This window comes from Halichoerus grypus, chromosome 6 (assembly GCF_964656455.1).
Source record: "Halichoerus grypus chromosome 6, mHalGry1.hap1.1, whole genome shotgun sequence".
NCBI lineage: Eukaryota > Metazoa > Chordata > Mammalia > Carnivora > Phocidae > Halichoerus > Halichoerus grypus.
The window spans coordinates 143,121,667-143,147,049 of NC_135717.1; the positions used below are offsets into that span (position 1 = coordinate 143,121,667).

A 25,383-nucleotide genomic window follows, 5' to 3' on the forward strand; every position below is an offset into this window, starting at 1 on the left:
GTGTTGTAAAAAGCAGCCTGCAAACCACAAGTGTTCAGTGTACTATAGGCATCCTATGTTTTTGAAAAAAATAAGAAAGTAATGCTTGTTGATGGATTTGTTAAGTGGATGTTAGAGGAAATTACCTTAAATATGAACATATGTCCTTATTGTGTTCTTGTTGCCTTTGAAAATTATTCTCTAGGACATATAGATACATCATTTTAAATCTTAATTTTACTCAAAAAAAAATGTTTATTGAGCTCCTATGTACTACACGCATAGAAACAAGTGAAAGTAAATATTTCATCTACTGGCTGAAATTAAACAATATCAGTAGGATGTTACTGCTGGTTTTATTTATGATACGCTAAATAAACTAGGTACAGAAGATATTAACGAAAGAACTTATATTGACTTGTTTCATGCATATCCTTAGAGTTCTTTAGACACTGAAGTTTGTTTTAAATTGTTACGTTGATTTTACTTTAAGGTATATTTGGTAAAGAAAAACTTTTTTTTAACTGTTGTTAAATTTCTTGTTGTTGTTTTATCTTGAAGCTGCCAGAAAAAGTTATAATGGACTACTACGAGAAGTATAAGCCTAGAATGAATGAGCTGGAAGCTTTTAATATGGTAAATCTCAGAATTAAACCTATTAAATTGGATATGTTGCTAGACTTAAATAGGGTTCTATTAACTTTTATTATGGGACCAACCAATCTATGTTGTTTTTCTCTTACTGCAGAAAAACCCTTTTGGATCATTTCCTATTTCAGAACTATATTAGGTGTCAGTAATGTAATAAAGAAAACACATGGTAGATTTCTCTTAAAGTGTATCATAAATGCACAGAAAGAAATTTCAGAGTTCTTTGAACACATATTGGTCTCAATGCAGTTATTTCACAAGCATTCCTTTTAATGAATTTTACTCTTAGTACCTTTGAAAGCTCTCTATCACATATGTATGACTGCCTTTGGATTCTACCTCAAAGTCATTCAAAGGACATTCTTTTCCTGTTATCATTAAAGAAAAACTTTTGATCTCTGCAGTATTCATTTTCTGAAGATGTACAATTGGTACTGAAGATTTGGCCTTACATAAATTTCTGTAGATACATTTTCTTAAACATAAGTGTTAAGCTAGTCTTTTTTTTTTTTTTTTAAAGTTCTACCATCCTATCATTCTTTCTTTTAGTTGAAAGTTGTTCTGGCTCCTTGTATAGAGACATTGATTCTTCTAGATCGACTTTGCTACCTGAAAGAACAGGTAAATCATGATATTTTAAAATACATAATATCTTCATTAAATCCAGTAAATGGATCCACTTATATCTAGGATAACTTTCTTTTACATAAAACTAGTCAGATAATTTTTCTCATTATATTTTCCAAGTTTAAATATTCATTCTATCTCTTTTTAAACATAAACATATGTACAACAGATGTTTTCAGCAAGGTGCTATAATAAAAGTTTATATTCTTTAATTGTATGGTAATTACTATACAGTAGGCAGTAAACACAAGCATCGTATATGACATATTATATAGCCAAAATTAATAAAGACCAGATATAAAAGATAGTATGTATATTTTCATTTTATAAGAATTTACCTTTTAAATCACTTTGGGATTTTGGACATATGCAGTCTGCAGTATAAAAACTTCTTTCTGATCAGTGCAAATTACTTTTGTTCTTTTCATAGTCATGTTTGTTTTACCTATGTTGAATGCCCCCAAAAATTGTTTTCTTGGTTATCTTTAGGGAAAATGTTTTTTTGCAGATTCTACTCTGAGCTGTGATCAAAATAGTTATGTGAACTATTTAAATTAAACCCATACATGGATTCAGCCTTAAGTTTCCATCATAAGTGCTTTATTTTAAGAATTTTGTTTTATCATAGTGGGTAGTTTTAGTTCTTCTTTTCAACAGGCTATTTGGAACAAATGGATTTTAATAAATGTTTGCTTTTGTTCTAATTTGTACTTTTATGGAAAAAGGCAATTTTTAAATATTTGGATTTGTGTACTTTCTTAAGCTACCAACTAACTCAGAATCACTGGAAATCTTAGGTTTCCAAATTTATAGGTGACAGAATTAAGCCTGTTTTACTAGGTACTCACTATTTCCCTTTTCAAAACAATTTCCATTGACCTAAATAAAATAAGTAAATGCTAAAAAAATAAATAAATAAAATAAGTAAATAGTATGCATGAAGATTAATAGATTGGTTATGAAGTGATAGAAATCATATTAATTTGTTAATACTTTAAATATTGTTTAAATAATATTTTAAATAGTATAAATAATATTATAAGAGTAACATTTACATTAGAGAATTTTAAATGAATATAAAAAAATAAAAACAATAATTCCATCTATCAGCATTAATTTAAATTTTTGGTATGTTTTTCAGTGCCTTTCTCTAATATATATATGCCACACATATATGTATGAGCATATTATGCCTACTTTAATTAAAATTGGAATCAAATTATAAGTACAGTTTTGCATATAATTTGTTTCATTCTATTTAGAATTTTCCCATCTCATTAAATATACTACAGAAGCTGAATAATGTTTCATTGTATAATAATTTGTTTCAGTAATACCCAATTGTTTTTGACCACTTCGTTTTTCACAATTGCAACAAAGAGTAACCTTGTAGTTCACTATCTATGTACATCTGTATTTCCCACAGCATAATTTTCTTTTACATAGTTTGTTTTTATGTTGTTTTTATATTACAGTATATAGTTTGATTCATCTTTCATTCTTATCTTCAACAAATTGCTATGTGTTTAAATCACTTATCAATTTGCAGGAAGATATTGCATGGGCTACACTTGTGAAGTTGTTTGATCCTGTGAAATCTCCCAGATGTTACGCTATTATTGCCCTGAAGAAGCAGCAATGATTTCAGTTGAAGCAAGGTATTAGATGTATCTGTTTATGGAACGGATTGCTAATTTTCCTCTTCTAAACATGTGTGTTGTATTATGTAAATATTTGAAAAACATTGCTCTATATTTTAAATAAACAATAAAATACTAGCTAACAACAGAATACCATAATCCATTTTTCCGTTGTCAAAGCATACATTAATAAAATAAGAACTCATGAAAATATTAAAAAAGGATTGACCTACGTTCCTGAGTTAGTGTATCAATAGGACATTGTAATCTGACATTTGTTTTCTGTTCTATATTTGAGACCCTTGATATTTGCTACATACCACATTTTGACTTTTACTGACTTAGAAACTTTTATTAACAGAGGGATGGTAGAGGTGTATATATAGTAAAATTAGTTGGTACAGAAGATCATTTGCATTTTCCTCCAGATTTTGGAAGGATTTTCCATGTTATCCAGAGGGGAAAATCCACATTCAAAGGAAAGAAACACCCAGGAACCAGGCAGACATAAAAAGTGCTTAATATGTGTTTTAATCTAAGTTACATGAGGAAATATTCTGTGCCCTTAAAGGAATTTACATCTTGTGAGATAATGACTTTCAGGATTCTTGAAGCTATTTATCTTACTAAAATAAAGGGATGGGTTGCACTTAATGGAATTACGTTGTGCTCTGTAGAAAGCCAATCAGAGAAAAGCAGGAGTAAAGAAAAGAAGGCCAGCACTGTGCCCGGTGTGGTGCAGCTTCTTTTCATCTGCAGAAATCTTGAGGTTCTAATATACACAGAAGAGATGGACAGTTGGGGAAAAGCTTCCTTGATGCTCAGCAAAAGACTATGTAAAATTCTCCCAGCAGAAGAAGTAACTACTCTCGTAAATTTTAGAGTCTATCCACAGGTGGAAAGAATAACTTTTGCTTTGGGTTGTGATATTAAGTTTGCAGCCGTTTTATATGTGAATGATCAGGTACTTTGTGTAGCTAGTACAATACTGGGGAAATTAGCCATTTTTTAAGCTTATTATGGAAAATTTCAAATGTGTTCAGAATTGAAGAGTCTAATGAATCCCCGGGTACTCATCACAAACTTCAGTAATTACCAACTTTTTACCAATCTTGTTTCATCTGTACACTTACGAGCATGCACACACTATTTGCCACCCCACTCCCAGATACGTAAAATTTTGAACTTTTTCCCTGATGACTAAATATATAACATTATTTTCTCCTTATAATAAAGAAAAAAAACTTCATATGTGTAAAGCTCTGTTTAGTATAGAGAAGTGAATTCCAACTGTTTCAATACCAAGGAAACTTTATAGTAACTTCCCTGTGTCTTAAAACATTGTCAGAAAGTACATTTACCAATTAATGCTTTCCATTTTTATTAGAGACATTTGTGTGACTCAAGCTAATCCACAAGAGAGAACCTGTATGATCACACTGAGATGATAATATTTCAGCAAATAAAGCAAAGAAATATCCTATTTTGGTAGGGCTATAGCTTTATAAGTATCAATCCCCATTTCAATGTTTGTAGACTCTTCGTCTCATAAAAACTGCTCTTGGAGAACTCAATTCAGTTTACAGTTGAGCTAAGGAGTGTGGGGTATTGGCAGAAGCATAAGTTATGACAATTACATTCTAACTGGGCAAAAGCAAGACTCTTAATATCTGAGAGCCTCATTTGTAAAGTGGGGTTTCATTTAATTTTCATTTTAGAAACATTTATTGAATGATTGTCATGTGTCAGGTTATGCTAGGCGCTGACAGCATGGAGACAAACAGGGTATGTCCCTGTTCTGAAAGAGCTCACAGTGTAGTGGGGAAGACAACAAAAGTGCTGTAATCAGTACTGTAATTATTGTATGGGGCTGAGAGGGTCAGAACATAGGATCCTTTGTAGTATCTTCAAATAGGTAGACTTCGGGGGTAGATAGACTCAGTAATATTAGTAGCATAGCTTAGATTCACATGAGTTAAATTGTTGTGTGTCCTTGTGTAAGTCACTTTAGTATTCAGTATGCCTCAATTTCTCATCTGTAAAAAGAACATAAGAACAGAATTTACTTACAAGGTTGTTATGAGGATTAAAGGAATAAATATGTTATTGAACTCCCCCAAAATATCTCCAGGCAATCTGTTAATAAAGCAAAACTAAGTTTATTAGAAGTCTCTGTAGTAATAGAGAATTCTGCCTCGACAGTCTCTGAAGGTGAAGTCAGGAGAGGATATTTATAGGATTGTGAAGTCTGGGCTCAAGTGGTTTAAAAAGGTGGCTCTTTTCAGGTGGGGACCAGATTGCAATTTGGAAAAGTTCATGACAATAGTTTTATGATTAGTGTCTATAGCAAGGGAAGGGTCTTGAAGCAAGTCTTGATAAGTAAACTGTTACTTGATAAGTGAGCTCTTTGCTAAGGTGAGCAGATTGTCTGAGATAAATTAACATACGAGTTTCCTGAAACAATGAAGTTATTTATTGGTTTACAGTCTTATCTTTCCTGGGCAGTTTTTCTTTAACAAACAAATAAATCATGTTGACACAGGTGGTCTCAGTTCTTAGACCCCATAGCTCTGTCATATTAATGCAGATGGTTACAGTTCTCAATGTAAAGCAATTAATTCTTGGCACACAATACATATATAAAGCAAATAGTATAGGATAGTAGACTTACATCCAGATATGTCAGTAATTCCATTAAATATAAATTGAATGCTTCAATTATAAAACAAAGATTGACTTACTGGAAAAATAGAGCCCAATAACATGTTAGTTAGAAGAAACACAACTAAAACAAGGGTACAAAAAGTTCAAAATTAATAGAAAAGAAAAGGCATATTTGCAAATATTCATCAAAAGGAAAATGTATGAATATCAAAGTAGATATTAGTTAATATCAGGCAAAAAATATTCTTGAAGATAAAGAGAAACCCTTCATAATGAAAAAGTTTCAGTTTGCCAGGAAAATATAATAATTATAAGTTGGTATTTAGTTAATAACATAATCTCAATATATAAAACAAAAATTAGCTATAAAAGAAATCTACAATCATGCTGGGAATATTTTCATGCTCCCATCAGTCTTATGGGAAAAGCAAACAAAATCATAAAGATACAAGATTTGACCAATGAAAAAAATAAAATTGACCTAATGGACAAATACAATAAACTGTCCCCAACCACTACATAATTTTTTCAAGTACATGTGGAATTTTTTTAAAAAATGACCGTGTGCTGGGCTTTGAGGTAAATTTTAATAAATTACAAAAAAATTGAAATTATAGTTTCTGACCCATAATGCATTTAAGTTAAAAAAATTGTTTTAAATCTAAGTAGAAAATTCCCATATACTTTAAACTTAAGAATTATACATGTAAACAACTTTTGAGCAAAGAAGAAATCAGAGTGGAAATCAGAAAATATTTTGAGTAATAATGAAAATAATTGAATTATAATGATAACACTGCACATCAAAACTTGTGGGATGAGCTAAACCATGACATAAGAAAACATTAGCTTTGAACACATATTAGAAAAGGAAGAGACTAAAAATCAAGAGACTAATAGTTAGTGAAAGAAATACACAGAGATGATTAACACCTTCAAAAGTTGGTTCTTAGATAACTAATAAAATTCACACAACTCTGGCAAGACTAATCATTAAAAAGATAAACATACAAATAATCAGTATCAGGAGTATAAAAGGGAACATGCCAATAAATTTGCCAATGCATTTATGACAATAAATGTATGAAATGGAAAAATTTTTCAAAGAAACACAGTATGCCGAAACAGCCTCAAGAAGGAAAATAAAATATGAATATTCATACAACTATTAAATTGAATCTGCAATTAATCTTTTATTAATTTCCTACATCTCAGTAAAAGTACTTTGTAGATGTGGCACAAAATTCAATCAACCACTGTCTGTTTGCAATAGTATGACTAAGAGTATTCTAGACACTATAGCTTGGGGAGAAAGATTCATAGAATCTCTTTAGTAGTTTATAATCTGTCCATTGAAACAGATATAAGAGGCATATGGAAGAGATAAGATTTAGATAATGACATTTGGGAAGAAAAAAAAAAAGTGTGTACATAAATACACAGTCCTTTACTGTGAACTACCTTTGTCCTAGACTGTTCACTTCTGTTCCATTCTCCTCTTTAATTATAGGTTCCTTTAGGGTGTTTTTAAATATGGTTAGTAGAATGGCTTATTCTCAGGAAGGAGGACTGTTTAAGAAATAATCTACTATATGAAATATGTGCTCTGCTAACCTGTGACCAAAGGAACTGAAAGTCTCCAAACCTCCCCAGATGGTTTGTACTTGGCCAGTGATGCTACTGGCTGCATGTATGGGGATTTATTAGTTGATGTATTTATCTCAATGGATTGCCTCATTAAGTTTGCAGATGTTCTGTCAATGGAAGACCTTTAAAAAAAATTATACTGTTTTTATTAGAGTTTTCCAATGCACAATCCAGAATAAGAGAGTTAACACATTTCAGCACAGAACAAAGTAGCATGTATTTAAATCTCATGGGAGGAAAAGCCTTTAACTTGTACTTAGACAGTTAAGACTGAACATGTTGAATTTGAGAAAAAAAGGTAAAGTATACAAATTCCAACCTAAAAGTCACCATTTGGTCAACATGGGATTCGGTGTGCATCAGCTAATCATGTTGAACTAAGTGCACATATATTCTGAGTTAGCTCCCCTCTCAGGAAAGAATCCAGTGTTCTAATACTGCTACAGCTCTTTAAGCAAAAGGTGCAATGATGGTTTTCCATCAAGCAAAGTGTACTCAAATAATGTGTTTCAGGGGAAAGATAAAACAATTCCAGATACCATTTGATTATAACAACAGACATCTCTGCTGTTCTGGTGACTTCAGAATATTTCTAATTTTAATAGACAGTATGGCTGCAGGTAAACCTCTATGAATAAACGCATAAGAAGAGACTTTAAATCATGAAAAAATTAAGTGCTCTATTTCTACTTAAACTAACTTAAAAGGACAGAACTAAAAGTTGAAGGCAAAGAGGTTTACTTTTGGGGCACCTGGGTGGCTCAGCTGGTTAAGCGACTGCCTTCAGCTCAGGTCATGATCCTGGAGTCCCAGGATTGAGTCCCGCATCAGGCTCCCTGCTCAGCAGGGAGTCTGCTTCTCCCTCTGATCCTCCTCCCTCTCATGTTCTCTGTCTCTCATTCTTTCTCTCTCAAATAAATAAATAAAAAATCTTTCAAAAAAAAAAAAAAAAAAAGTTTACTTTTAACATATAGTGGAATGCGGAATATCTTTCTATGTATACAGTCCCTTTAAAGGGTCCAAAACTGTATTCACATTACCAGTTTATGCTAGGTTCGAGAAGCCATCCCTGAAGTACAGGTTATACTGTACTGAAGAAAGATATTTAGACGTTTTGAGGGTCAACATTTAGAGTGTAGATACTGAAAGCTACTGCAAGGTATATTATTTTCTTGGTTAACTTTTCTCTCATTGATAGCAAATACTGTTGTTTATCTTGAAAATAAACAAATTTGAAATTCTTTAAAAATATGCTTCATACTTCAGATCTCTAGCACAGTTTTATTTACTTATTTATTTATTTTTTATTGTATGATTCCATTTATTCCATGATTTATTGCGTATAACACCCAGTGCTCCGTTCAATACCTGCCCTCCTTAATACCCATCACCGTGCTAACCCATTCCCCCACCCCCCTCCCCTCTAAAACCTCAGTTTGTTTCTCAGAGTCCATAGTCTCTCATGGTTCATCTCCCTCTCTGATTTCCCCCCCTTCATTTTTCCCTTCCTGCTATCTTGTTTCAGAGGTACAGGGCTGTGATTCATCAGTCTTACACAATTCACAGCACTCACCATAGCACATACCCTCCCCAATGTCCATCACCCAGCCACCCCATCCCTCCCACCCCCCACCACTCCAACAACCCTTAGTTTGTTTCCTGAGGTTAAGGATTCCTCATATCAATGAGATCATATGATACTTGTCTTTCTCTGACTTATTTCGCTTAGCATAATACCCTCTAGTTCCATTCACGTTGTTGCAAATGACAATATTTCATTTTTTTGATGGCTGCATAATATTCCATTATGTATATATACCACATCTTTATCCATTCATCTGTTGATGAACATCTTGGCTCTTTCCATAGTTTGGCTGTTGTGGACATTGCTGCTATAAACATCGGGGTGCACGTACCCCTTTGGATCACTACATTTGTATCTTTGGGGTAAATACCCAGTAGTGCAATTGCTGGGTCATAGGGTAGCTCTATTTTCAACTTTTTGAGGAATCTCCATACTGTTTTCCAGAGTGGCTGCACCAGCTTGCATTCCCACCAACAGTGTAGGAGGGTTCCCCTCTCTCTGCATCCTCGCCAACATCTGTCATTTCCAGACTTGTTAATTTTAGCCATTCTGATTGGTGTGAGGTGGTATCTCACTGAGGTTTTGATTTGTATTTCCCTGATGCCGAGTGACGTTGAGCACTTTTTCATGTGTCTGGATGTCGTCTTTGGACAAATGTCTGTTCGTGTCTTTTGTCCATTTCTTGATTGGATTATTTGTTCTTCGGGTGTTGAGTTTGATAAGTTCTTTTTTTTTTTTTTTTAAGATTTTATTTATTTATTTGACAGAGAGCACAAGTAGGCAGAGTGGCAGGCAGAGGGAGAGGGAGAAGCAGGCTCTCCACTGAGCAGGGAGCCGGATGTGGGGCTCTATCCCAGGACCCCAGGATCATGACCTGAGCCGAAGGCAGCCGCTTAACCAACTGAGCCACCCAGGCGCCCCGAGTTTGTTAAGTTCTATATAAATTTTGGATACTAGCCCTTTATCTGATATGTCATTTCTAGCACAGTTTTAATATCAATTTTTGTTAATGAGATTATTGGTAGTGTGTTTTCATTCTAATAAATTGGTTGCAGATGCTTGGAAAGGATTTCTTTAAAATTACTGCTGTTAATAGCATAATTCCTAACTTTAAGATTAATGAAACCATAGTAAATTCGACCAAGATCTCCTTAGCATTCTTTTATGAAAATTAAAACTAAATCTCATGGAGTTTTGTTAAGTAAATAAAGCAATGTTACAGAGCCTCTGAAGGTCATAGGTCATAGTAGCCTCGTGGAGTGACATCATACACACATTTATGTCCTGATTTTTAGATTCCAACCTCTCTGTTGTAGAGAGATACAAATGCGTAAGGAGGATAGGATAGCTGTTTGTTGGCCAGATGAGAAGTGCCATCTTGGAAAGATAGGAAACAGAAGACCAAATTTCTGTAACTTTTCAAAGAACAGAGTATATGTGTTTCTCATCAAGTAAGACATTAGAAAGTCCAACAAAATTTCATTGAACATCTGTGAACTGACTGCTCGTTGCCTTCACACTTACTGCAATCTTTAGAACAACAAAGTAATTTAATAACATGCATTAGGGATATAGATCCTTAATAATCATAACAGTAGTATACACCCAAGGAGCAAGCAGTAACACTTCAGAATGGTTCACCCATTCCTCATTCACTCTAGGAATTTAATTATTATCCTGAAAGCATAGTGATTTGAATGCCCAGTATCTGCTTAAAGCCCACCCTTTTGTTTTTTTCCTTTTGTCTACCTTTGTGGTCTCCAAATTTTTGTGAGCCAGAGAATTAAGGTCTAGTACTATATTGAAAACTATACAAATAAAGCAAATTAAAAAAATGTAGATATGTTTTCCATAAAGATGTGTTCTCACAGGAAATACATTTAAGAGCTATTTCAGCTCACTGTTCGCAGGTTTAAAAAAAATGATTCAATAATAAGAATCCCATTGACATTCGAAATAATGTATTCATTTTTACTGCTTTGGGTACTATATCTCATACTTAGTTTTTATTGTCTCATAAGTATATGATAAGGTATAATCAGAACTTTGTAATTTAAAATTAAAAATTGCATCGTGAGGACACTTTTGAAAGAACAGAACACTAGTATAGTGGTTAATTATAAGTTAAGAAGATCTACGATGCCTGGGTGGCTCAATTGGTTAAGCGTCTGCCTTCAGCTCAGGTCATGATCCTAAGGTCCTGGGATTGAATCCCACATCAGGCTCCTTGCTCAGCAGGGAGTCTGCTTCTCCTTCTGCCTGACTCTCTCTCTCTCTGTCTCTCTGTCTCTGACAAATAAATGAATAAAATCTTTTAAAAAAATAAGTTAGGAAGATCAATGAAAACCAAGAAGTTTCCTGCCCAAGACATTAATTTTAATTTTAATTAAATCTTAATGAATTACTAAAAACAAATCTAAAGACAATTGCTGATTATTAAATACCAAATTCTTTGACATTTACATATCGTATGAAAAGAATCAGAGAAGGGATTTTATAAAGAGATCTGTTTATAAATGAAATTTCAAAATTCCAAAGCAAAATTTCAAAAGTAGCCATCCAAGCAGCTGTCCACACATCATAATGTTAAGGCAATAACATTCCCAAAAACTGGTGAGCACAGAGCAATGCATAAAGACTTCAACATAAGAGTTACAAGATGTATTTCTTAGTTACCAATACTGATCTTTCTGGACACTAGAGTGATAAATAAAAATTGGAGTCCACTCCATGACATACTTCCCTGTCCAAAGATTAGTTTCCAGTTATAGATAATATATGGGAAGCAAAGATTAAGCAGGATATTTCCTGCATCACTTATTTTTCTCAAGTAAACCGAGCTTAGAACTTATTACTCAAAAATGCAATCCATGAACCAACAGCATCAGCATCACCTGGGAGCTTGTTCAAATGCAGGACCTCAGTCCCCACCCCAAATCTACTCAATTAGAATGGGTATTTTAAGGGGATCCCCAAGTGTTTATCATTTGATAAGTCAGTCTTAAAATGGTTCCCCTGAGATAGTTTTATGCCCAAGAACACAGAATACCCTGCCAGGCTCTGTAGTGTCTACTGCATTCCGTTTCAGTGTTGGGGAGCATGCAAATCTTAAGGGTACTCACAACCTTGCCATAAATGGACCTACATCTTGGCTCATGCTCAAGAGGTCTGTATCTAAGAAGGTTAGATCCCCCTTTCTTCAGTCACTGCCAAAGAATAAATACAAAGGAAACCAGATTTTCACAAACCCCCTCTGCCTTCAGCTGACATTCTTTAACAGCATTACTCCAAAAGGACTTGTTAATAAATTTTTGGTTTGAGTTGTGGGTTTTTTGCAACCATTTCTCACAACTGACTATGGCAGTGTCTTTTAATTGTAATGTAAAAGATTTATTGTGGAAGTAAATTTTAAGAATGTGAAAATATTCTGTATTTTATCTATGTATCTCTCAAAACTAACTTCTAAAAAAATATATATAGCAACTATAAACAACTCCTCAAAAGGCCTTTATAATACTTTTGGTGGACATTACACGCCATATGCTGTGCTTCTCCTGTTTATCTCTGATTATGGTATCTTTTCACCCAGGAGATCTTTTCATATTAATAAAGATAGCAAACCCCTGTCATTGAAATTTGCACAGAATTTATTAAGAAAGTCAAAATACAGTGAATCTATTGAGGCAAACAAGTCAGGTTCTTGGGCTGAAGTTCAAGTTGCCTTAACACACAACCTGTCATTTTTACAAATCCATGAAAAATGAGCGAGGAATTTGGCTCTTAAATAATTTGGTCATGTCATTTAAAGCTCTTGACTTTTTCTTTTTTTGTTAAAAAGAAGTGAAGAAAATATATTTAAATTACTCATATTCCCACTTTCAAGTAGTTATTCTCAGTTGGTCCAAATGCATATATTGTTTGTATTTGCCTTAACAGTCAACATACCCTTTGTATTTTGCCTCTTTTACCTAATATTATATAAGAAACATTTTCCCATGATTCTACACTGCCTTCATAATGATCATTTTTAATGACTTCATAAAAGTCCATCCTAATGAGATATATTCTATTTGCCCATTATTTTATTGTTAGACCTTTAGGTTGTTTCTAGCCTCTTGAGTAGTCTCCAACCTAGATATTTGTACATAAAATACAAGGAAGCATAGGCAAGCAATCTATGAATGACTTGACAGAAATCAATTAAGATAAGTCTTCTACATAAATGTGCCAATAAACTTAATTCAAACATACCCTCCAAAAATGCACACATGGCCCATCATGAAATAAAAAAATAAATACAAAGAACCTTCTTATGTGCTCCATATGATTATAAAAAATAATCTATAATCTTTGTTGTAAACTTCTTCTCTGGACCGAAGAAACCACCTCCAATCTAGTAAATGCTAACAGCATATAGTTTAACTGAAAGTATGAACAGACACCGAAGGCCCATTTAAACAGATGTCATAATCAAAAAAATATTTACCCCACTTACATGTATTAGTTAATAGATGTCAAAATGGCCAGCTTGACAGGAAGAGAAGAATGGGGCCACTTCAGTTATAGATTTCATTGAATCTCCCCAGAAGTTCCATTTTTATTGGCCTCATATTCAGTCCAAAGGTGTTGCATAAGCCCCTTCCTGGCAAGCAGGAACACATCATCAATTTCCTTGACAGTTTTGAAAGTCTACTATTCAAATTGCTCTTTCACCATCCCAGTCTCCATGGAAGGTTCCAATATGTTAACATAATTCTAGATTCACTATTCTCAAATGTGCTGGCATCTGAGCAGCTCTCTGAAGGAGTCTTCTTGAGTGGCCAGATATGTTTAAAAAATTTTAGAGGTGACTCCAACTTTATATTTCTCTTACACACATACATACCATTCATACAGTGTGTCCTTGGCAACTACTCAATTTTTAAAAGGTTTTTTAAACTCCAAATGACATGATGGGTTATAATAATAATGCCAAGTAAATTTTATTGAGTGCCTATGCCGTGCTAGGTGCTGTTCTAAGCACTTTATTAACTTACTCAATCCTCACAATAATCCTAAGAGGAAGGGACTATATTATTTCTGCCGCTTACTACAGAGGAAATTCAGATACAGAGAGGTCAAGCAACTTGCTCCAAGTAGGAGGACGCAGGAAGAAAGCTATGGAACAGTAAAGTCACGATTCAAATCCAGGCGTTCTGGCTTGAGAGTCTAACCACCTAACCACTACAGTGACTGTCTTACCACTTGATCATTTGAGGGTCTTCTGTGTTGGTCTTCTTCCATTTTTTCAGTTTCCTCTTGAGAAAAGCAAGATAATGGTGGGTGTATAACCCTGTAGACCTCAAGCAATTGATGATTTCTTGGTTTTCCTGCCTCTAAATGGGTGGGTATCATAGTCTGCCAATCAGATGGAACTCTTTTTGCAAATGACTAGAATAATATTTGGGGGTTTTTCTTAGAAGCCTAAAAAATGTTTCAGTACTAAAGTGAAGGAAAATATGTGTGCAACTAAAACTATATGTAATTTTGAATTTTCAGTCTGAAATAATAATGGATAATTCTTTTATTTTTTGTACTGCAAAATTAAAGCTGAGACTTCAAGTCATTTTTACCAAAAGTACCTAGCTAAAACTTGGAGATACTAAAATATAAAATAAATGACAATTATGGATAATATTCACTCAGTGGCATGCTTGGAACAAGAGACAAAGTCATTCTCAACATCCTCTCTTCTAACATGTAACTAACTCCTACTTCTTTAGCAGTGATCACCCTCAGGCCACTTTAATGATCCTGCTTTTTTTAAAAAAAAGCAAAGGGGCACCTGGGTGGTGCAGTCAGTTAAGCATCCAACTCTTGATTTCAGCTCAGGTCATGATCTCAGGGTCCTGAGATCGAGCCCCTGGCAGGCTCTGCACTCAGCATGAAGTCTACTTGACATTCTCTCTCTCCCTCTCCCTCCACCCCTGCTCTTGCACATGCGCACACATGCTATCTCTCTCTCAAATAAATTTAAAAAAAAAAAGCAAAACCAGTCATTGAATTTCCCTAGCTTTTTGACAATCTCCAATTCAAAACTGGATCCCATGGTTTTAAATCCTCTCTATAACCATGCAATACAGGCCTAAATCCTAAAAGAAGCTCCTAAAACTCTACTTTATTGAGACAACCTACAGTTCCTCTGGAGTGCATTCTCTCAGCTGCAGTAAGTGAAATAAATCTAACTTGGACTACAGGGTTTTTTCCTAGTCCTCTTTGGTCGATGGGCTATAACAGTTGTCTAGATCATTTGACTAGATGAAAGGTGGTGCTAAGGTACACTGAAGAACAATCTTTGGGAGAAAACTGACAATTCCATTTTGAATATGTTGAGTATAGCATGCTTTTGAGAAATTCAAGCAATGTTAAAGAAGCACTGGTGTGTAAGGGTCAATATAGAATAAAGGGAAGCATGAATGCAAGTTTAGAAGTTATCAACATGTAGATGGAAATTGAAGCTAGGATATGGATGAGATACTCAGTGCAAAAAGCACAGGGAGAGAAGAATGGGGAAACTAGGACTGAATCTTTAATGACTCCAGTATGAAGATTCTGTAGAGGAGGATGAGCAATAAAGGAGGCTGAGAAAGCACATTCAGAGATAAACTAGAAAGACCAAGAATATATCATCATATGAACCACAGAAGAAGATATTTCAGGGCCTATGGAGTGACCAGTGGTTGAAAGCATTTGAGAGATCAAGTAAGAAGAGAATGGAAAATTTTCCTTTGGAGTTCACTGATATTTTTTGTGAGAGATTTTTCAGAATTTTGATGGAAGGAGAAGCTAGATTAAGTGGATGAAGAGTAAGTATGAGGTAATGAAAGTGAAAAAAGAAAGGTCTTCCAGAAGAAGAGACAGTGTGGTAATGCTATATATAGTGGTTAAAGGAATGGATTCTAGAGAGAGACTGATAAGAGTTCAAATTCTAGTTGTGTCCCTCACTAGCTGTGTGACCTTGGTTAGGTTACTTAACTGATTTGTGCCTCATTTTTTCTGTCAACTGGTGGGGGAAATGGTAACAGACCGCTTGGCGTTTTGAGAAGGAATAGATCAATTAACAGAGACCTTCATAAATAGTAACCTCTTAATAAGGATTAGCAACAATTATTTCAAAAACATGAGATGGCATGTCTCTATAGGGGCCTGAAAGTAGATTTGATGTGAACAATGAGTATGGAGATAAGACCACAAAGAGGTTTGACAGGATCCTAGATCTAGAAGACCTTGAATGCCATGCTAAAGAGGTACATTTCCTCTCACAGCATAAGGATTCATTGAGGGAGTTTAAGAAGAGAGTGATATGATTATATTTCTATTTTAGAAAAATCACTGTGCAATAGGCTAGAGGATGGATTGGAGGGAGGCCAGAAAAACAGGAGCCCATTTCAGAAACCTAAGTGAAAAGTGATAATGCCTGGATTAAGGCAGAGGAAGTAGAAATGGAAAAGAAAAAAAATAATAATCCAAGGAGTAAAATTATCACGACTTGGTTACTGATTGTGTATCATAGGTGAGGGAGAGAATGAAGTCTAGGATACCCACCTTTCACCTCCCTCCAAGTTTCTAGTTTGGTTGGCTAGCTGAGTAGTATGGCCATTTACTGAGGAAGAAAGTCTAGGTTTGCTTGTGAATTAGGATTATTGTTCAATATTTTGGGTATGCTGTGTCTGTGCAACACCCAAATGATAAAGATATCCAATATGCAACCTAGAGCCCATAGGAAAGTTAGAGCTCAAGATCCATAAATGGTTGTCTAAGTTATGAGTATTCAAGTGATTACTGAGGAAGAATATCTAGAGAGAGAAGAGTACTTGGAAAAAAATAAAAAACGTTATTCAGAGAATTTATGTAGGAAAATAGCATCAATTGACAATAAACAAATGTTAAGCTTCAGGGAAAGTGGTATATGGTGAAAAAGATGAAGGTCTCAGTGGAAAAGGACAGCAGCAGTGGGAGAATGAGAGAGAAGAAGGAAGAACTCAGCAGTATAGACATAAGAATATGATGGGGCTAGCTGATGGGAAGTGCATGTGTTTTGTTCAGGTGACAAGGCGAAGGCATGTAGTTCCAAGTTTTTGGTGATTCAGAGGCCATAAAGGCCTCTGATGGTTGCTTTCTGTGTATAATTATTATTCCAGGCCTCTGATGGTCACATTCTGTGTATGATGTTGTACACTTAGCCTGAGTCAAACCCCTTTTTCCTTACCGTCTAGCCTGGTGAGCTCTATGAGCTCTACTCATATTTCATGACCCACCTCAAAAGCCAGTTTCTCTGGAACTCTTTCCCAAGTGACATTAGCAGGCTTAATTTTTCCTTCTTCTAAGTTTCCACAGTATATTGATATACCTGTGTCATTGTAAGTAAAACATTCCCACTCTACAGTGGAATTCAAAGACATGTACATAATTTTCCCAAGGTGACCCAGGTTTTCTGGCTCCCAAGATCAGTATTATTTCATTATATCACTGCTCCCCTTCTTCTCCAGGAACATGGAAGAACCTCATGACTACAAACTTTTAGCCACTACCGGAGTTTGTTTGTTCATTTGGCTAAGAAAGTATATAAAGGCCTGTGTTAGATAAGGTTGAAGTGAAGAGAGAGAGACTTTGCAGAGTAGACTTAGGTGCCCTTTGCCAACCTCTTACCTTTCCTATAGATCACCCACATCATTTCTCCTGCCCTCCTTCCCACAGTCTCATTTGAAGAGATACTTTCTTTTTCTAAGGGTAATTCTGTTATCTGTGCTCATAAGTCCTGACCTACAGTTATACTCCAGAACAAGGGCAAATACCTAAAAAATAAAATAGATGTTTGAGAAGGAAAAAAAAGGACGACTACCGCTAGACTCTGTGTTCTGTATCAATATCACCCCCCTTCCTTGCCTTTTTATTATAAAGTTTGAGGTTAAGATCATGGTTGAGGGGAAGCCACAACTCTATGTCTCCACTTCCTGCCTTTATTCATTGCCAATTCAGAGCAACCAGATGCCTCTCTGCCATTCCAGCAAGTGGCCAGTGCCCTTGCTGGCATCCATATCATTAGACCCAAAGGACTCTTTCTTGACCATGCTATGGTATCTGCCATTGTTGAGGATTCACATCTTTAAACTTTCTTAAACTATAGCTGTCATTCAACTTGACCACATTCTTTTCTTCTTTCACCAAAGGGTGAACCTGGGCAGCCATATTTTATACTAAGACCACAGGTGATAGGAGTGAGAGTAGACACCTGGTCAAGGTAGTCTAGATCCCTGATTGTGACCTGGCTCAAAAAGAGTCAGACCTATCAGATTCTCTCTTTCTTAGGAATTGAAATAGAAAACACTTTGGCATGGGAGCTAAAAGGTCACGCTGTATAAAGAGATTCTGGAGGCAACATTTGACCATGTGAAGCCAAAATTATGAGGGTCAGAAACTACAAATGAGCAGAAGAAGACATCCTGAGAGAGAAGAGATAAAGCCAATACAGAGAAACAGAGAGAAGAAGAAGACATCCTGAGAGAGAAGAGATAAAGCCAATACAGAGAAACAGAGAAACAATACAGAGAAACAGGCCATAAGATTTAGGGAGGTGGAGGGAACATCTGACCCCCAAGAACTTGCTTCCCAGAAGCCAAAAGAGCCACTTTACTTTAGAGTTTTCTCCTTCCACTCTGTTCACTCCCAGCCTTCTTTGCAGACTATTCTGTTTGTCATTCAAATATTAGTTTTTTCCTTTGAGGGCTGTTCTTGTGCCTTTTTCAATCTATATGCTTTCCAAGAAACATGGTCATGGCTTCCAAAACTGCCTGTATCTGATGATGCTCACTCAGATTTAATTTCTAGGCTAGCTCTCCCTCCTGAATCTCTCTCCTGAGCTTTTGGGCATGTTTACCCAACTGCCTGAAGGACATTGCCATTTCCCATGGGTATTCCCCTAGCACCTCAAAATCAACATGTCTAAAATTAAACTTTCCTGTCAAAAGCACTTCTCTTCTGATACTCCTTTTCAGTGAAGGAAACTTGCCACTGAAAGCCAAAATCACACTAGACTCCTCTCTCCTTCCAAACCGTTTAAACATTAAGTCATTGTCATTCAATCTCTTACGTTTCTCTTCACTGCCTCCCCTCTCCAGTGCCACCCCTACTCTCTAAGTTCAGAGCCTCATAAGAACCTCCTGGTTTCCTTGGCATCAATCTCCTACCCCCGCCGATAACTCTTCTATGGCCTTCCCATTTTCTTACAGGAAAATCCAAACTCTTTAGCATGGCATCCAAATCTTCCATGATGCTTTTCCTGGTTACTTCATCAACATAATCTTTTGCTGCACTCCATCTAACCATAGTTCCAAAGTATCCAGACTTTCTGTGACTCCCACAGTATCTCAAGTGTTGCCTCCATCTGGACTTTGCCCTCACTGATCCCTCCCAGGAAGGCTAACATCCCTTTCTCTTCTAGTCAACACATTCCTACATTGTCCTTTAATATTTACAATGTTTTCTCCACATATAAGTCACTGTCTTTTTTATGATGTCCTAACTTTGTACAGATGAATATGACTTCATTGCACTTACTTTTAAAATGTTTGTATTCCTCCGTCCATCCTGGAGGGGCAGAAAACATATCATTTTTACTGTTTGTCCTATGCCTAGCAGTGAACACGTTCAGAACATGCTGTGGAGAAAAGGGAGGAAATGAATACACTGATCCTCCATGGGAAAAAACTAGCCCTTCCTCTGAGAGAAAAGAATAATGCCAGGTAAGTGAAGTCACGAAATTTTATGGTCGTAATTAAAAATGCCTAACAAAAACGAAAAAAAAAAATCCTCTCCTACACAAGAGCAAGAAAGGGCACCATCCTCTTCCTCAGAAAGTGTAATGTTGCCTCAGTAATTGTAAGCAGAAACCTCTAAAAGGTAGACCGTCTATTTCCCATAAGGATCACTGAGCAAGATGAAACAATTTCCCGGACTAAACAGAAACCCTCAAAAATATAAAGATTTTACATCTACACTCCTATCTTCATGAGATCTCAGGGATATGAGGCTGGAATTTGCTCCATTTAGATCCTGATAAACAAAGTGAAAATGGAGCCCATCACAGAGAATGGTCCCAGTACCCTGGCAGACACAGGCAGGAAAGACTCTGTCACAGCTGATAACATTGCTAAAGAGTCAATTAGTCCCTAATTAGCTGAGCAGCCCCTGCTGCTGCCCGGCTTGAGGACAGTTTAAATAGGAATGTTTCTTAGTAACAATCTCTGTTTAGGATGCAATAAATGACTCATTCAATCCAGGATGGGAGAGGATCTTGCTGCTGTAGCCTGGGTCCTCCGGGACTGAAGTGCTAAAGGAGAGATCAGGGCTATGAGTCCGTATTCAGGTGTCTTTGCCCTTTGCCCACGCTAAGTGCATGATCATATGCCACCCACCAGTCTAGGAGTGAAGGAAACTGGCTACAGCCTAGGAGACACACTAAGAGAGCCTGGGGAGGGCACCCTGAAGAAGGCACAGGAAATAGGGAGGGGCCCTTGCAAGAAGGGCTCCATTGGCCAAGGGCCCAGCACTTTAACAGCTTCTGGGGAAAGGACCTGGGAAAAAGAACTTTTGCCTGGTAAATGCAAGCTGAATATTCTAATCAAGAGTGGGAAGCTGGGGGTGCCTGGGTGACTCAGTCGTTAAACGTCTGCCTTCCGCTCAGGTCATGATCCCAGGGTGCTGGGATCGAGCCCCGCATCAGGCTCCCTGCTCGGCGGGAGGCCTGCTTCTCCCTCTCCCACTCCCTCTGCTTGTGTTCCCTCTCTTGCTGTGTCTCTCTCTGTCAAATAAATAAAATCTTAAGAAAGAAAAAAAGAGTGGGGGAAGCTGTTTCAGCTTCTACATTGTGAGAATGATTGTCTTCCTTGACATTTCCTAGGGGAGTTGGGGATAAGCAATGCATAATTCCTCCCTTGGCCATTCTTCTGCCCCAGGGCTCCAGGCAGAGTTGAGTTGGATGCTTGCTCATGTTTCCTCTGTCTGACATAGTCTCTTCCCATCCTAGTTACTGCTTTCTTATTCTCCAGGTGTCCTCATATATGTCAATTCCTGTGGGAAGCATTTGCTGATATTCTGCCCATACCTCCACCACCACCCAAGTGAAGGGTAAGAACATCATCTTGGTCACTCCCATGTATGCTTATTAGGGCACATAGAATGTAAATTGCATGCTTACTTCCTTATCTGCCTAGTGGAACCTAATTTCCTCAAAGGCAAGAACCATGTGATACACCTCTGAATCTCCAGATTCTGACCTGCAGCATTGTCTAATCTCACATGTTTAATGAAGGTTTATTGAAACTTTCTTAATAAGATGAAATAATATACAATATATTATGATTATATATAGTATAAGATGAAATAATGCAGAGCTGGTAATAGTGCAATATTCTAAACTGAAGTAGTAAAGACACTTTTATTGCAAGACAGCCTAAGTAGTAGGTCTGTGAAATGGGAATACAGAGGGCAAATCTAAACCATTTCTGTGCCACGGACCCCTTTGGCCATCTGGAAATGTCTTTGGGCCTCTTCTCAAACATTTTCTTTTAAATACAAAGTGAAATACATAATATGACAAAGGAAACCAATCATATTGAGATCGTTACTAAAAAATTTTTTTTAAAGTTATAATTTAGTAGTATGTGTGTGTTTATTAACTCATTGAATAAAAAGATCACGTAGCAGTTCTAAAACTCTAATTTTTAAGTAACAGTAAATGTCAACAATATTTGAAGATCCCGGCCATAACTGTAATGTGACACAGAAATATCTGTACTTTCTATTGGCAAGAGTTGCAAGTACTGCCAGTACTGCTGAGGTTTGTTGTCCACCTTAGAACTGAAGGAAACCCTAAATTACGATTAGCAATTAGAATAAAGAAGAACATTTTCTCCAAGCTCCCAAGATCACGGATGCCCTGAATTCTATCTGTGGATCCCCTGGGCTCAGTCAGCCCCCTGTCTGTGGAACACAGGGAAACAGAACACCTAAAGTAACTACCAAGAATAGCAATTCTTTCATCTTTGGAGGAATGGTATCTTCTCAAATCAGTGAGGTCTCCACTTACACTCTATAGTGAACAACTGTTTCAGAGGTACTCAGGTTTCTGAAGGATATCAATATCCACTTTATTTATATAAAATACAACAGTCTACAAGACTTACTAGAAAACTTCAGTAATAACAGCGGGGTGGTATTTGTTTACAGATAATTATGTAGATGAATGGCACAGACTCGTGAGCTCAGAAACCAGCCCACACCTGGTCAGTCCGTTGACTTTTGACAAAGCTGCCAAAGCAATTCAGTGGGTTTAAGTACTTTTTTCAACAAGTGTTGCAAACAACTGCATATCAAAATGAAAAACCAAAAAAGCTTAACCTTTACCACATATCGCATACAGGTTACTTGAAATGGATCTTTGACGTGAATGTAAAAAACTGCTAGAAGACAACATAGGAAAAAATATTTGTGACCTTTGGTTAAGGAAAGATTTCTTGGCACCAAAAACATGAACCATAAGTGAAGATTTCACAGATTGGACTTCATCAAATTTAAAATGTCTGCCCTTCAAAAGACACGTTAAGAAAATGAAAAGACAGTCCACAGATTGGTAAAAGAAAAGAAAAATTAGCAAAGCTCCTACCTGATAAAGAGCTTGTATGCAGAATACAAAAATAGACACACACACACGCACACACACAAAACCTCAGTAAAAAGAAAGGCAAAAGATTTGAACAAATATTTCACCAAGAAATATATACAAATGGCAATGAACATGTGTAAAAATAATTCATCATTAATCATCAAGAAAATATGAAATAAAAGCACAAGGAGGCAGAGAGATACCACTACACAACCTTTCAAATGACTAAAATTAGAAGGATTGATAATATTGTTAGAGCCCACATAAAACAAAGAGAGCTCTGAAGATTGCTCAGGCAAATGCAAATGCTACAGTTATTTTGGAGAACAGTTTGGCAGATTTTTTATAAAGTTAAACATATACTTACCATATGACCCAACAATTCCACTCACAGATATTTACCCAAGAGAAACGAAAACATATGTCCACACAGCAAATGTTAATAGTTGCTTAGCTGAAAGTCTATCACCAGCAGAATGGATAAAATTATTATGATATATTCATACGATGGAATACTTCTCAACAACAAGCAATGGACTACATGTATATGCAACAACATGGATGAATTTCAAAAGCATTACGCTAAGTGGCTAAGTGAAATAAGACAGGCACAACAGATTACATTCTGTATGATTCCATTTGTATGACATTCTAGAAAAGTTGAAACCGTAGAAACAGAAAACAGATCGGTCACTGGTTGCCAGTGGGCTATGTGTAAAGAAAGGGATCGTCTACAAAGGGGCATAAGGGAACTTTCTGGGGTGATGAAAATGTCGCATATGTTAATTTGGGTGGTGAATGTGTGATTTGTATGTTTGTCAAATACATTAAACAGTACACTTAAAAAGGGTGAATATTGCTGCATATAAATAATTGCATCTAAATAAAACCTGACTTTTTAAAAAATTCTAAAGTTTTATCAGAGAGACATTATAAATGGTATTTTGTTACTAGAGCTAAATTGTCCTTTCAAAGAATTCAGTCTTAGGATTTTCCCCCAAAATGAAAGGCATTTGTGCATACTCTACAGAGAGGAACAGATGCATTGGCTCAGTATCTTATTGAGTTTGTACGCTATTTGGAAATTGGATTGCTTTGACAAATTACTTGCTAGCCAGGAAAAGCATTAAGGGATTATTTGTCCACCATGATTTCAAATTTTTCCCTAATGATAAAATCATTTGAAATAAAAGGCGGCAGCCAAAGTAGTTTTACTCAGGGAGATATTATTTCATACATAGACATGTAAGAAACAGTATAAGCAAGAAAAGGAAATATACTCTAATTTTTTAATTTTTAAACTTACTTTAAGTGTTATAAATAACAGCAGCAAACAATTTCAATCCTAAATAGCATATATTTCAGATTTCCTTATAATCGCTTCTCAACTTAAAGACTTGAAATCACATGTGAATGTGGGTGTTTAAACTTCACTTTGCAATTTGAATCTTTACTTCTCAGGCCACTTTAATACCTGTTTTAATGCTGTTTGAGGATACTGTTGGATTATATTGCTGTTTTTACTTGTTTATGTGCTCTAATGTTTTCCTACTGTGCTAGAGAACATTTTGCTTTAACAGCATTCTATGTATTTCAAGAATTTCTTTGTGAGTGATGTGTCTTTCAATAAAGCAAAGAGAAACTTCAAAATCTTCATAAAAGCAGTGTCCTTCATTTACTTGTTTATAGAATAGTAACATTATCTGCCTTATCCAAAATAATTTTTTTTCATTCATAGTAAATGAAGAACCAACCACCACTTATTTTAAATGAGTTTCTGTGTAACTGCCAAATTAAATGAATTAATCTTTACATTTGGGTCTTGTACTGTCATAATGTTAGTTGTTTTAATGAACTGATGATAATTTATTTTATTTTTTTATTCAATTTTTTGCCAGAAAGGCCAAACTAACTTCAAATATTTTTCATTTTTTCCAAAGATATGTTTGATCTCCCAGTAAGTGTTTACTGTGTTTACATGATATCTCTTCTTTTGTATATCTAGATCTGCTGCTAATACACTAGCTGCTAGCCACATGGGCTTATTTAAATGATTTAAAATGAAAAGTTGCGTTTCTCGGTCACGCTGGACAAATTTCATGTGGTCAATAGCCATATGTGGTTTGTGGCTATCCTGTTGGAGGGCACAGATATGTAATATTTCCATCATTGTCATAGTTCTTTTGGACAGGGGTGGTCTAAATCAGGGTCAGGAAACATTTTTCTTGAAGCGCCAAATAGTAAATATTTTAGAATTTATGGGCCAACAAGCAAAACTGAGGCTGCTATTTAGGTAGTTAAATAACCATTTGAAAAATAGAGCCACTTAAAGATAGAAGAAAAAAATAAGCATTCTTAACTTAATGGCTGTAGAAAGCAGGCAGCAGGCTGGATTTGAGCCATAGTTTGCCCACCCGTGGTGCAGATCTGTCAGTCCTTGATTCGTTAAGCACACCTTTATTGAGCACATCTATGTTTTATGCACTGGGCTACATATTAAGCAAAGTGTAGTGAACAAGAAAACATAGTCCCAGACCTTATGGAGTTCAGAACATAACAGGAAAAGCACTTTAACAAAACTTGCATGATTCATCAATTATTATAATTTAACAAATAAAATGAAAGGATGAACAGGATGTTATGAAAGGAAGTAACAGAGGAACCTAAACTTGTGTGAAAGATTGACTTGATTCTAAAAATTATAAATTATCTGCAACTAATATTAATCTGTAATATATGGCAACTACTGTTTCTTACAGTCTTTGTAGTTGACCCATGTGAGAAAGATGCTATAAAAGAACTAGCTAGTATTTCTAAATGGATTTATATATTTTTTTTAATTTGTTTATTTGAGAGAGAGAATGAGAGAGAGAGAGAGCACATGAGAG

The 25,383-nt window shown here is 35.7% G+C and overlaps 1 protein-coding gene across 12 annotated transcripts in view; it reads left to right on the plus strand.

Annotated features, from left to right (window-relative positions):
• Positions 1-25,383, plus strand: part of METTL25 (methyltransferase like 25) — a 151,666-nt gene that overhangs the window by 106,305 nt on the left and 19,978 nt on the right. The window contains exons 10-15 of one of the 12 annotated variants that reach the window (XM_078076369.1): positions 541-615; positions 1,180-1,251; positions 2,807-2,915; positions 19,468-19,574; positions 20,880-20,958; positions 22,253-24,156. In XM_078076369.1, the coding sequence (XP_077932495.1) occupies positions 541-615; positions 1,180-1,251; positions 2,807-2,899 (240 nt within the window). In that variant the 3' untranslated portion in view covers positions 2,900-2,915; positions 19,468-19,574; positions 20,880-20,958; positions 22,253-24,156. Of the gene's footprint in view, positions 1-540; positions 616-1,179; positions 1,252-2,732; positions 2,916-19,467; positions 19,575-20,879; positions 24,157-25,383 lie in introns of those variants that run through there. The other 11 variants (XM_078076372.1, XM_078076373.1, XM_036085542.2 and 8 more) reach the window with 11 other exon arrangements.